Here is a 12,363-nt window from a genome sequence, read left to right as displayed (position 1 = left end):
GAGACTGCATGGAATATTTGTACTTTTAACATTTTATTTTTTCGCACCATAAGATAATTTTTTAATTAACTAGATGGGAGGAAGAAGACAGATGGAAGTTGGGTGGAAATTACAGTATAGTGGAAGAAGGGTAAAGGAGGGAAAAGTAAAAATAAAATAAAAATGATGTTTTTTATAGTTTTACAAAAAAAAAAAACCATGGTATTTGTAGTAAAACTATAGTAACCACAAGAATTTCCATGGTTACTCTATAGTAAAACCATGGATAATATATGGATACAGAATACTGTATTCAAACCATGGTTTCCTCAAAAAAAAAAAAAAACATGGCTACTTATTATATTTTTCATAGTTACTGCAATATTACTATAGTAAAACGTATTGCAAGGGAACGCAAAACTTATTGCGAGGTTACGCAAATTATTGCGAGGGGATGCAAAACTTATTGAGAGGGAATGCACAATTTTTTGAGAGGGAACGCAAAATGCAAATTATTTTGAGAGGACATAAAACTTAATGCGAGGGGATGCAAAACTTATTGCAAGGGGATGCAAACAATTGCGAGGGAACGCAAAACTTTTTGAGAGGGATAGTAAAACTTATTGCAAGGGAATGCAAATTATTGCGAGGGGATGCAAAACGTATTACAAGGGGACGCAAACAATTGTGAGGGGAAGCAAAATTTATTGTGAGGGCACACAAAACTATTTCAGAAAACAAATTCCCACCCTGTTCTCTAAGTGGCTCCGTACCTCACTGCCTGTGAGGTTTGTTGAGAATCACTGACTGCCCCCTGCTGACAAGGCTTGTAAAAAGCCTTTAATTTCTCAGATGATAGGAAAATATGTACTTTTACTACATAATTTACAAACGGGTCAGAGGGGCATGATTAACTGCATTAAATTATTTAACAATTTATTTTTTTATATAATTAATTGAACTAAATGAAAATGTTAAATCAATAACCCTAGTTATAACAAATTTCCTCTTAACATGCCATATGATTTGAGGCATAATTCATGCAGGAACAACAAACATTGAAGGATGAGTTACGTTCCAAAGTTTGAAGAATGAGTAATAGCAATAGCGGTGCTTGCCAATAATGCAAAACAATTTCATAATTCAGCTCTCAACGTCAAGAGGTTTAGCAGAGGTGCGCTTTCAGCACATTTTATTATTTACCCCAGACTAACTCCAGTAGCATTTATCATCTCTTTTTTCTGTAGGAAAGTAAACATCCTGCGAAAGACAGGAAGCAAACATTATATATCTATGCAAACCTCTGTGGTCCCTCTTTAAAAGGAATGCGAATTTATTCAGCCATTTCACATTCTGGTTTAATTCTTTCCAAATGCCATCATTCTTGCTTATGTTTCTAACCTCCATCCAATCTGGCATTTGACATGACAGCTCTGGCCTGCTGCACTATTGTTTTAAACGGCCTTTGTGTTTTGGGTTTCCAGGTATTTATATGAAATTAATAATGTTTAATAACCATGCCATAAAAAATAAGGAGCCCTTTAATATCTGATATATCCAAACTTGCAGAATTATTTGACTGGCTGATTCCAATTTTCCCCACAGTCCAAAGTAAATATAGGGTGCGCCAACATTTGGTGTGTGTGTGTGTGTGTGTGTGTGTGTGTGTGTGTGTGTGTGTGTGTGTGTGTGTGTGTCTGTGTGTGTGTCTGGTTACGATCCCTCTCTAGGAATGTTTGCAGAATTGGGGAAAGAGTGCCATGGGAGAAGGGGGAATTTCAGACAGGTTTTTGATGCATACTTTGCGATGAAAGAGAAAGGTTAATAGATATCATGAGCAATGGCACATTGTTTATATGTAATGTCATATGTTTTTAAGAGCGATTAAGATCTCACCTTCTCCACTTCGCTAGTGAGTTTTTTGTTCTCGTCTGTCAGATGGACTCTCTCCCTTTCGTATTTCTGCTTGTACTCCATCTCAAACTCCTCTCGCTCTGTTTGGCTGTTGCAAACATATCAGAAGTGGTGAACATCAGAAGTTTACAGTACAGTGAAGTTTACAGTACAGCGACATTCTGCTACCACGTTACCATGAAGATATTTAAATCAAAAGATTAAAGATTGGAGTTTTGTTGCTTGCAGTCCATGTCTATTAGCTTTAAATCCATCTATATGCAATAAGTTGACAAAATAAACTTTTAGCAGATATACACATTTAAAATTTGAAGTATTTGTCTTATAAGAGTAGAGGCCAAAGATTCAGCATCAATTACCTGATGCTATCACTGAAAGTTTTGAACTGTGAAGATATATGCTCCCATTTAGTGACCCACATGTACCTTTCTCTGCGTGTTTTCTCCAGTTTGTCTTTGAGCATGAGAATCTCTTTCTGGAGTGTGAGGTGTTGACCCTCGGCATCGTGCAGCTCCTTTTTGAGACCCTTCAGCTCGCTGCTGTGGAGCGTCTCGCGGCGACACAGCTCCTCCTCGTACTGCACGTTCTTCTTCTCCAGCTCAGCCCGCAAGCGCATCAGCTCCTGCTGCTGGTCTGAGCTCACAGCTGTGTTGGGGGGCCCAGACTGTTTCAACTGCTGCAAGACGACCAGAACAGACAGATGTGAGTGCAACATAGAAGTGGAGAAAAAGAGTGAGTAAAAGAGGGAATGCTAAGAAAGGGTGCAAGTGCCATGAGTGACACCAAATCAAATACAGCACATGTTTTCAATGGTCAATGGCTGAAATAATACTATTATATAACAAATACATTCAAATGTATTTGACAAAATATTAACTCAAAATGTCTACTGTAAAGTCGTTAATCTCAAAATGGGCCATTCGAATATACCATTGTATCAGTTTATAGATCTATATACACCAATAAATGGCCCTGCAGATATTTCGGTCTATCAATAGCCGCATTTCCACTATCGGGCAAAATGAGGGCGTGCTAGTGCATGCCAGGGCCAGTTGCGTTCCCACTGTCACTTCAGGGGCTTCATTGTGCCTCTGGGCTTTCTCGGGGCCAATGGCCTTTGCCAAATTACCCTTGGGCCAAACAAGGCCAACAGGGAATTGAGGCCGGGTCAATGTCAAAGGCGGAGTTTCGCCGAACTTCCCATGTTGTGTATCCAGCAAACAACGGTACAGGTTTGGGAAAAATGAGGGCACAGTACAAATCCGTTAAAATGCCCAATGGACATAACGGTGGCCAAAGAAATTACTTTCCATGGTTCGGTGAACTTTCATGGATGGTGTGCTGGGACATCGTCCCGCTGTTAGCGGAGAGACTACTTGGGACACCATGGCAGTTACAGTCAGTGAGTTATCTTGCTGTTTACATTTGATATAAACTCGATATTCTAGATAACTAGATTACATGATACCTCAGCTTGAGCTTCCCTCTTGCTTGTGAAATGGGCAGGGTGTGTGACGTTGGCACCTAATGGCATATTAAGGGCGAGTTTTTGGGCAACACTGCGGAGTTATTGGCCCAGTGGCGGGAAAGCAGATCGATTTTGGTCTTGTGGCTCGAGGTCTATTAGCCCCGGCTGGCCAGTTGATAGCCCTGGCTAGCACTGGCCCGATAGTGGAAAAGCAGCTAGTAATGTGTATGCACTGTACATCACCTTCATCCCCTCCAGCTCTTCCTCCAGTTGTCTGCTGTACTGTTCGGTCCTCTCTCGTAGCTTCCTTTCTTTTTGAGCTTCAGTTGCCTGTTCCTCAGCCTGGGCCTCGAACTAACAGCAAAACACCACAAATATCATACACACACCCAACAAATGCACAGATATCAGTCTACTTTACAGGTTTATACCACTTTACCCCTTTCCGGGTTCATCCTTGATGTTTAACTACTAGGAAAGTCCACAAGGTAAAATTCTGGTACACTTTCAGTCAAAGATATGGATGCTATTAATTAACCTTTTAATCTGTTTTATTGTTTTGATGACTTTACTATTATTTTAAAAGGTGGGAACCATAATAATAAAGATTGAGTAGGTGTGTCCACACTTTTGTAGTGTGTAGTGTATAGTACAACATGGCTTGGGATTGCGTACACATACCTCTTTGCGTACTCTCTCAGCCTTGCGGATATCTAGCCGCAGAGCCTCCAGTTTCTGCGACACTCCCTCCAGCTCCTCCTCTTTGTCTCGAAGCTGTCGGCTCAGCCACTGCTTATGTGAGCGCAGATCGCTAAGCTCTCCGTTCAGCACAGAGAATTCCTCCATGGCCATCTTTTTCTGAGTGTGAGCCTCCTTCAGCTCCTTCCCTTGAGCTTTCATTTTTTCCACCAAATCTAGCAGCTCCTTAAAGGAATAGTTCACAAAAAATTTAAGTTCTCTCATTATTTACTCACTCTCATGCCAACCCAGATGTGTATTTATCTATTTATTTTTCTGCAGAACAAAAATGAAGATTTTTAGACAAATATTTCAGCTCTGTCTATCCATAAAATGCAAGTGAATGGGTACCAATATTTTCACACACAGAGGCAGCATAAAAGTAATCCATAAGACTCTAGCGGTTCAATCCATATCTTCAGAAATGATATAAGTGTGGGTGAGAAACAGATCAATATTTAAGTACTTTTCTTTTTACAAAAAAATCCACTTCCAGGTTCTTCTTTTGTTTTTGGTGATTTGCATTCTTTGTGATATCACCACCTACTGGGCAGGGAAGATAATTTATAGTAAAAAAGGAATATTTGTCTGTTTCTCACCCACACTTATCATATCGCTTCTGAAGATATAGATGTAACCACTGGAGTGTTATAGATTACTTTTATGCTGTTATTCTTTTTGGAGTTTCAAAATGTTGGTTCCCATTCACTTGCAAAATATTATTAAAATACTATTTGTGCTCAGCAGAAGAAAGAAAGTCATACACATCTGGGATGGCATGAGGTTAAGTAAATGATGAGAGAATATTCATTTTTGGGTGAACTATCCCTTTAACACAAGTAATCACATTGAATAAAATGTAATTTAACTTACTAAATAGTATCAGGCATGTAATGGTATTCAGGGCTTGACATTAACACCCACCAAATGCGGGTAGAAATCGGCAGTGGCGGGTCACTCCATCACACTTACTAGCCACTTTGGCAGGTGACCGCAGCCGAAGCATAGTTGATTGTATTCATCTCGCATCCAGCATTTTATAAGCAGTAAATATGCTTCTCATATCTGACATGCGCATCTCAGCGGGGAGAATGAGCCGTGGTTTCGCGCGAACCGCCACAGCATACATCAGTGTGCTCCAGAGATAGAGCCAGAGCTCTGGGACAGCAAAGCGAAACTTGAGAGATTCAGACGGGCTTCGATATTGTTGCAACCAGCAGAGACCACACAACTTATGTGACCCATTTGATTTCTACAAAGAACGTTCTAGTAAAAAGCTCTATATGGAGTAAGTCGAACCTCTCAAACTGCTATACAGTCCTGACATTATAAATGGAAATGAAGAGGTAAAGAGATAACAGTGCACCCTGCATCAACATCAGTTACAAGTTTTTTTAAATACACATCATTATCCAAACTAAAATGTTTTATTGCAGTAACACTGCAATAAATCTTGATAAATTCAAGGAGAACATGGGAATGTACTCAGAGGAGAAAGGCGAGCACTTCCATCAGGATATACTGGACATTGAACGCCACTACCAAGGACAGTATAATGAGAACATGATGGGAGACTACATTTGGGGGCTGATTTGTAAAAGTGATTTACAGTATAATCGTAAATCTCGAAAACCTACTCACTTCGAAATCATTTGTAGTCATTTTTGTATTACTTTAGTATAAATACATGTTAATTTGGATTCATATGTTGATTTTTTCTGACTTTATGTGATCGAAAAGACACAAATTCGCCTGTTTTCTCATTGGAAATAGGTACATTTCAAAATATCACTGTCCTGGTCACAAAAGCAAAGTTTGTGGGGAATAATAGCCATTTTCTATACTTTTGGGGCATAAGCAATTAAGAAATAACACTTACTACCCAAAAAAAAATTTTTTTTTAAATTGTTACACAGTGTATTCTAAGAGTTGACTTAAATCATTAGGCTTGGGTCCTGCTGAGCTCATATATTTCTTGTTAAAATAAAATGTCCAAAACAAATGCATGCAGTTAAAGTCTTCAGTTAGTTTCGTCACTTTTTGTGGGACAGGGGATTTTGGCCAGTGAAAATACTGAATGGCTAGTGACTTTGAAATACCACTAATCACAGTGGCCAGTTAGCCAAAACATTCATGTTAAGCCCTGGTAGTAATTAAGCTAAAGAGTGAACAGTTAACTTTCATGGTTCAGCTAAGGTCGATGTGACTGGCTATACTAGCTTCTGATGGTAGCTGGTTTTACGTGGCTTCTAGATGGAAATTTATAGTCATTACCCTGATAAAAAAGCCTTACACCAGCCTTTGGTGTTCTACCAAGCAGAGCTTTTGGAGACTTTTCAACTGGTCAGGTTGGGGGATCAGCTAGTCGATCATCTAGACCAGCTGAACACCAGCTTTGCCAGGCTGGGAGACCAGCTAGGCCATCTTAAACCAGTGATGACCAGCAAACCACCTTAGACTGGTTTCAGCTGTGTGTAAAAAAAGAACACATACCTTGTGCAGGACATCTTTCTCTTGTGTGACACTCTTTAGCCGTTTCTCTAAGTTCTTGATGACCTTAGAAGAGTCTTCCAGGTCTCTATAGGCTGTGGTGGCCTCCTCCGATTGCTGTTCCCGTTGACCAGAGTCTGACATAACAAAACATTACTGAGTCTTTGTACAGGAATCTCACTTACCAGAAGTCCTCAGTGGTAATTAATATAGTACAATAAGGACCAAAGACCAGGATTCTGACCTTACTGAGTGTGTTCCAACCCAATACTGAGTATGGAAGTATTTTAATGACAAATGTCCTTGAAACAAAAAAACATACTGAATTGAACTAATTAAAAAAAAAAAAACATTAACAGCGCTTGCATTTTTTGGGATGCGGTTTCATATGGTTGTATATATAAGCTGTGAATATTTCAACTGAAAACATTTCTAACTGCGCTGATTTCCATTGTTGGTAGAAGTAGAAGGTGGTGGTAATAGAAGAAAAATGCACAGTTTTTGCAGTCTGGTAGGATATGGTCGTCCTTGTATAACTTTATAAACACTAGGGAAAAAATACTGACATTTTCATGATTTCTGTTTATTTATTTATTTATTTATTTATTTATTTGACTTGTCAATTGAATAATATTCTTCAAATTTTCTGTATAGTCATTTATTTCAGTGTTTTGTTTTTTTTTTTTTAGGGGGAGCACTTAATTGTATTATAAGTTTTGTTTGTAATTAAAATGTCAATAATAATAATAAAAAAGAAATGCACAGTTTTATAGCAACATGCTGTTAATATTTCATCAGTCACTTCGGCATTCCTACAGCTGACAAATGTAGTGAAAACCCACTTTACAGTTAAATTTATTAATAAAAACGGACTACCATACATTGACAACACTACAGGTGGAACTTCGATAACCCAACAAATCAGAACTGAATGTGATCACACACAGATTATGATAAAGGTTATTTGGTGAGGACCTCTCTATGTTGCTCTTGGTCTTCATCGACACCTGATTGCACTTCCTAGAAGTGAAGCCTTGTAGCATCAAGTGAGGATTGTGCACCACCGGTACTCTACTGCTTTTTTCATCCAAATTTTAACCAGTAAAATTGTATATGCTATTTGCAAAGCGAAATATAATGGATAGAATATTTCCTGTTGAATAATAAAGATGAAATAAAATAAAAAAACTGAATATTTTGGGACTGAACTTTGGAAGGTGAATATTTATTTTTTAAATTTTTATGATGAAATTTTGTTGAATTCAGTTGAAATATTCACAGCTTAAAATATACAGCCATATGAAACTGCATCTCCAAAAGTACTGTTAATGCAATGTGTTTATTTTTCAATTAATTTCAATTCAACAAATAAGTCATTTGTCATTCAACTACTTCCATAATTGAGATCTCTTACCTGCTATCTGTTTTTTCAGGATGTCGATCTCACTCTTTAAACTCCGAATCTCTACCTCTTTATTAGCATTCACTGGGTAGTCTGAATCAGGGCACTGCAGTGCTTGCACTGTTTGAGTGGACTCTAAGGGACAAAAGGTAAGTTGATTAGGTCTGTCGCGATTATTAAATAATTGTATGATTATTGAGCACAATCATGTTTTAATGCCCAAATAAGGGAATTTTAAGCGAATATATAAATGCCATGAACGGCGCATTTGCGTGCCATTCAATTGAACTCCGAGTGCCGCACCGCGGACAACAACCCAGAGCAGCTCCTGTCTGGAAGAGCGTGTGAAATGCTTCTCAAACTCTCTATAGCTGCGTTCACACTGCCAATGACACGCAGCGACAAAACGACCTCATCTCATTCATTTTCAATGAGAGCTGGCAACTTCCGGCGACACGAGTGGCGGAGACCGTTGGCGACCGGATGTGGGCGTGTCTAGCGATGTGACAAAGTTGAGAAATGTTTAACTTTATGCAAAAGAAGAGTGACTTTCGGGAGCGACAGCCAATACGAGAGAAGATGGTAGAGCTCACATGATCCTTCTCTCTCTCAGCTCCTGCAGTGACGGAAAGATAGAGGAAAGGCTAATCCTTGCTGTTAGCAATTTACCAGTGTTATATGGTATGTCTCTGCCCACGTAAAGGGACATATTTAAGGAAAATTATGTGTGGAAAGGTGAATCTGAGATCGCGGGGATTCTAAGTAGGTTTAAATCATCAAATAGCCTGTAAAATTAACTATTAAATAATTTGTTTTGAAAATGTGTGTTACATGTATGACAGCAAACGAAACCATATAAATGATCAGATATAGTGAATAAATGTACCATATTAATAACCTTACTAATATTTTAATAATAATATTAATTGTAAAGAAACAGTGCTGTTTAGACTCTCCGTACACACCACTAGCGACCTAACCACCAGCCACTGGCGACATGCGGCGACAAAGTAGCTGGCAGTGTGAACGCAGCTTAATACACGCGTCATCAGCAGAGGCTCACGCCAAACTCCCATGAAAATATAAACGAACAAAAATACATGTTGATAGTGAACGCAAAGCACTCAGGTTTCACTTTAATTTAAAGATCGGGTACTGGCAAATGTTCCTGGTCAAAGCGGGTTCATTCACACATTGTTAATGACACAGAGTAGGGGACACACGCAGCATGCTTACTCTTATTTCTGTGGAGTGAAAAAATTATGAAATGAAATCTCAAAGGTTTTGCTTCATGAGAAATAATGGCTCGTGTGTTTCAAAGAGCATTAAAATAACGTGTGAATGTGAAGAAATTAGAACAGAAATATTTTACTATTGCTTAATATAACATAATATTATATTAGCTGTAAAATATAAATACAAAAAAAAAAAAAAATATATATATATATATACTCAAGTGGTGTATATATATATATATATATATATATATATATATATATATATATATATATATATATATATATACACATACATACATACATACATACATACATATATATACACACACATAATATTATTAACTATATAATATAAATACAATAAAATATTATATATATATATATATATATATATATATAAAATTGAGTTCCAAAAACAACAGTGTAAATGTAAAATTGACCAAAACTAAAAAGTTGAAAAGAGACATATTTTGATATCTAAAAACATATTTTAATGTCATATAATTTTAAAGGAAATCTTATATCCCTATTGTATTATCTGATTTATATATTTGAAGTTAAATATGTAAAAATGACTCAAGATGTATGAAGCACACATGCACCTTAAGAAATATGACAATTTATGTGACAATTAATCATGAAAGCCCTAAAGGGACAATTAATCGTCATAGCCCTCAAACACACAATTAATTGTCGTAATCGCAATTATTTGTTTGACAATTAATCGACAGCCAAATTTCATAATCATGACAGCCTTATAAGTGAGAAAGAAAAGTAGAAAAATATGATTTAGAGCATTGGTTCTCAACATGCAACAATGCTAAAGGTTTCTCCTGGAGAAAGCTGCTTATGTGGCTATGTAAACACACAAACGGTGTTCTAACAGGTTTTTGAAGAGTACGCATGTACGTGGAACAGACCAAATAAAAACGTCATACGATGGAGCCCAACAGCAAGTCAACAAAACATTTCTGGGAGTACAGTGGGAAAAGAACAGTATAAACTATACCCATTTATAAACACCACTGTAAAATATCGACAGTCCCTCACATTAACGTATATGCACTTATACATTGAGGGAATCCCGGAGTTTTAAGAAAGAGGGAAACCCCACTACTGAAGTGCAATTTCGCTTCAGGTCGCAATAGAAGGGTAAGGAAACAAAAACAGGAACAACTCTGGAATATAAATAAAATATCTGGAAATAAAGCGAAACAACAGAGGATAAAATAGTGAAGTCTTCCTCGGATGCCATGTTTGTTATGTACACAAGCATCGCGGGAAAATTACGTTGCTGTGGAAAGCTGTTTACTGACCGAGCCTCATGTATAGAGTACACCGCTTTTACAGTGAATGTTAACGGAAATGCTGCTTTCTCACGATACGCAGCTTTCTGGTGTTCATTTACATTTATGTAAATGGCAGACGCTTTTATCCAAAGCGACTTACAATGCACTTATTACAGGGACAATCCCCCTGGAGCAATCTGGAGTTAAGTGCCTTGCTCAAGGACACAATGGTGATGGCTGTGGGGATTGAACCAGCAACCTTCTGATTACCAGATATGTGCTTTAGCCCACCTCTGATTGTGTTAGTGTTTTTAGTCCTCACCTTGTAACTTGCGGGAAAGTTCAGTCTTCTCCTGTTCTAGGCGTTGGATCCTTCTCTCATAGGCCTCGGAGGCCAGGCTCTCCTCCAGACTGCGTTGTAGATCAGCATCTACCTGTGCAGGTCCAATAGACTCCTGTAGACAACCTCGGTCTGACAGTGTGCTACACATCCACACACACCACACAGAAGACTTAAATAAAGAGTAGAACAGAGATTTCTTGTTGTATAATACTAAGGCTGAAACATGCGATTTTCCATATATTTCAATATGGATATGTTTGAAGGACATCATTAACAGCAAGCCTTTTGGGCATGTTCACCAAAACTATAAAGACTTTCATCTTTGTGACATACATGGGCTGTTAATTTAATAAGGGACTTCAATTCCACATGGATTAATCACAAACACATGATGATATACAGATTAAATCAAATTGGCAAAGTGTCTTCAAACATACATACCTTACTTAAGGAAGGCATGATAAATAAATAATCTTCTGACTCACCATTTGCTTGTGTAGGTGAAGCCAACAAATGGGAGGTGGTGTCCAGAAAATGCTGTGTGGGAAGGCGGTGGCAACGTCTCCTAGAATATTTCAGAAAACAATCCAAGACTCAAAGGGAGGAAATGTATGCATAATCTATCAACTACACAGTTGACTAAGGCTTTTGTGTGGGGAAAGAATTAAAATGTATATAAATGATCACTGAATGAACAGTTACATATAAACACTATTTAATTACATAATGCTTCATATCATCTGTTAATTTGCATTCATAAATTTAGAAATGTCATAAAACTTTAATTCTTGTATTTTAAGATATATTTATGTTTAAATTGAACTACTGATCTGTCAGGCTTAATATATTATTAACCACATTAAGAAATAGATTCTGAAACATTTAAGTAGTTAAATATGAATATAACATGAAATGTTTTTATATATTTTTAATAGTTTTATTTTGATTTCATACAAAATTCTATAGGTTTTATACAGTACAACTGAACCCTTGCAGTAACTCATGTTCTGCGGCTCCCCGGTAGAAAACCTTGGCTTTACATGGTCTCTAATATAAGAGAATTAAATAAGACACATACACAGTTTTTGAGGCAGTCGTCATCCACATCAAAATTAGAGGTGTCGGTGGGGCTGCTGACTTCAGGGATATAGGGTGCCTCGCAGGTGCGGATGTTGTCCCAGTCGATGCCGGCAAAAAACGGGTGTTGTTTAAAGTCATCAATGCCGTTCTGGCCCAGTCTGTGTTCTCTGCTGCAGATGAGCCGTCGAATCAGATCTTTAGCGTCATCAGACACATCTGTCATCTGAAGGGGAAACTGAAATCGCTCCTGGGAATGAAAGAGATGGAATATCTGTGAGGGTGTGGATATCTGTGGAGCAAGACTTTCTTAATTAAGCAGATCTCTGCCAAACTACACTAGTTTACAGGGGTTTATGATGTGCTCTACTAGATAAGTCCTGCCAAAGTCCTAGATAGTAAAGCTATGCACAAAACAGGGTTCC

At 37.8% G+C, this 12,363-nt stretch overlaps 1 protein-coding gene across 4 annotated transcripts in view; it reads right to left on the bottom strand.

The window, feature by feature from the left end:
• The window catches only part of LOC127409833 (serine/threonine-protein kinase MRCK alpha-like), a 125,008-nt gene that overhangs the window by 34,769 nt on the left and 77,876 nt on the right, over positions 1 to 12,363 (bottom strand). For all 4 annotated transcript variants that reach the window (XM_051644682.1, XM_051644686.1, XM_051644683.1 and 1 more), the window contains exons 8-16: positions 11,940 to 12,188; positions 11,347 to 11,426; positions 10,841 to 11,001; positions 8,004 to 8,126; positions 6,593 to 6,726; positions 4,043 to 4,285; positions 3,605 to 3,715; positions 2,319 to 2,569; positions 1,876 to 1,981 (exon numbers count right to left, since the gene is read on the bottom strand). In XM_051644682.1, the coding sequence (XP_051500642.1) occupies positions 1,876 to 1,981; positions 2,319 to 2,569; positions 3,605 to 3,715; positions 4,043 to 4,285; positions 6,593 to 6,726; positions 8,004 to 8,126; positions 10,841 to 11,001; positions 11,347 to 11,426; positions 11,940 to 12,188 (1,458 nt within the window). The remainder of the gene's footprint in view (positions 1 to 1,875; positions 1,982 to 2,318; positions 2,570 to 3,604; positions 3,716 to 4,042; positions 4,286 to 6,592; positions 6,727 to 8,003; positions 8,127 to 10,840; positions 11,002 to 11,346; positions 11,427 to 11,939; positions 12,189 to 12,363) is intronic.

The sequence above is a fragment of the Myxocyprinus asiaticus genome, chromosome 19 (genome assembly GCF_019703515.2).
Source record: "Myxocyprinus asiaticus isolate MX2 ecotype Aquarium Trade chromosome 19, UBuf_Myxa_2, whole genome shotgun sequence".
In the NCBI taxonomy this organism is placed as follows: domain Eukaryota; kingdom Metazoa; phylum Chordata; class Actinopteri; order Cypriniformes; family Catostomidae; genus Myxocyprinus; species Myxocyprinus asiaticus.
The sequence above is the reverse complement of the archived record's forward strand: the minus strand, read 5'-3'. Positions and strand labels throughout refer to the sequence as shown.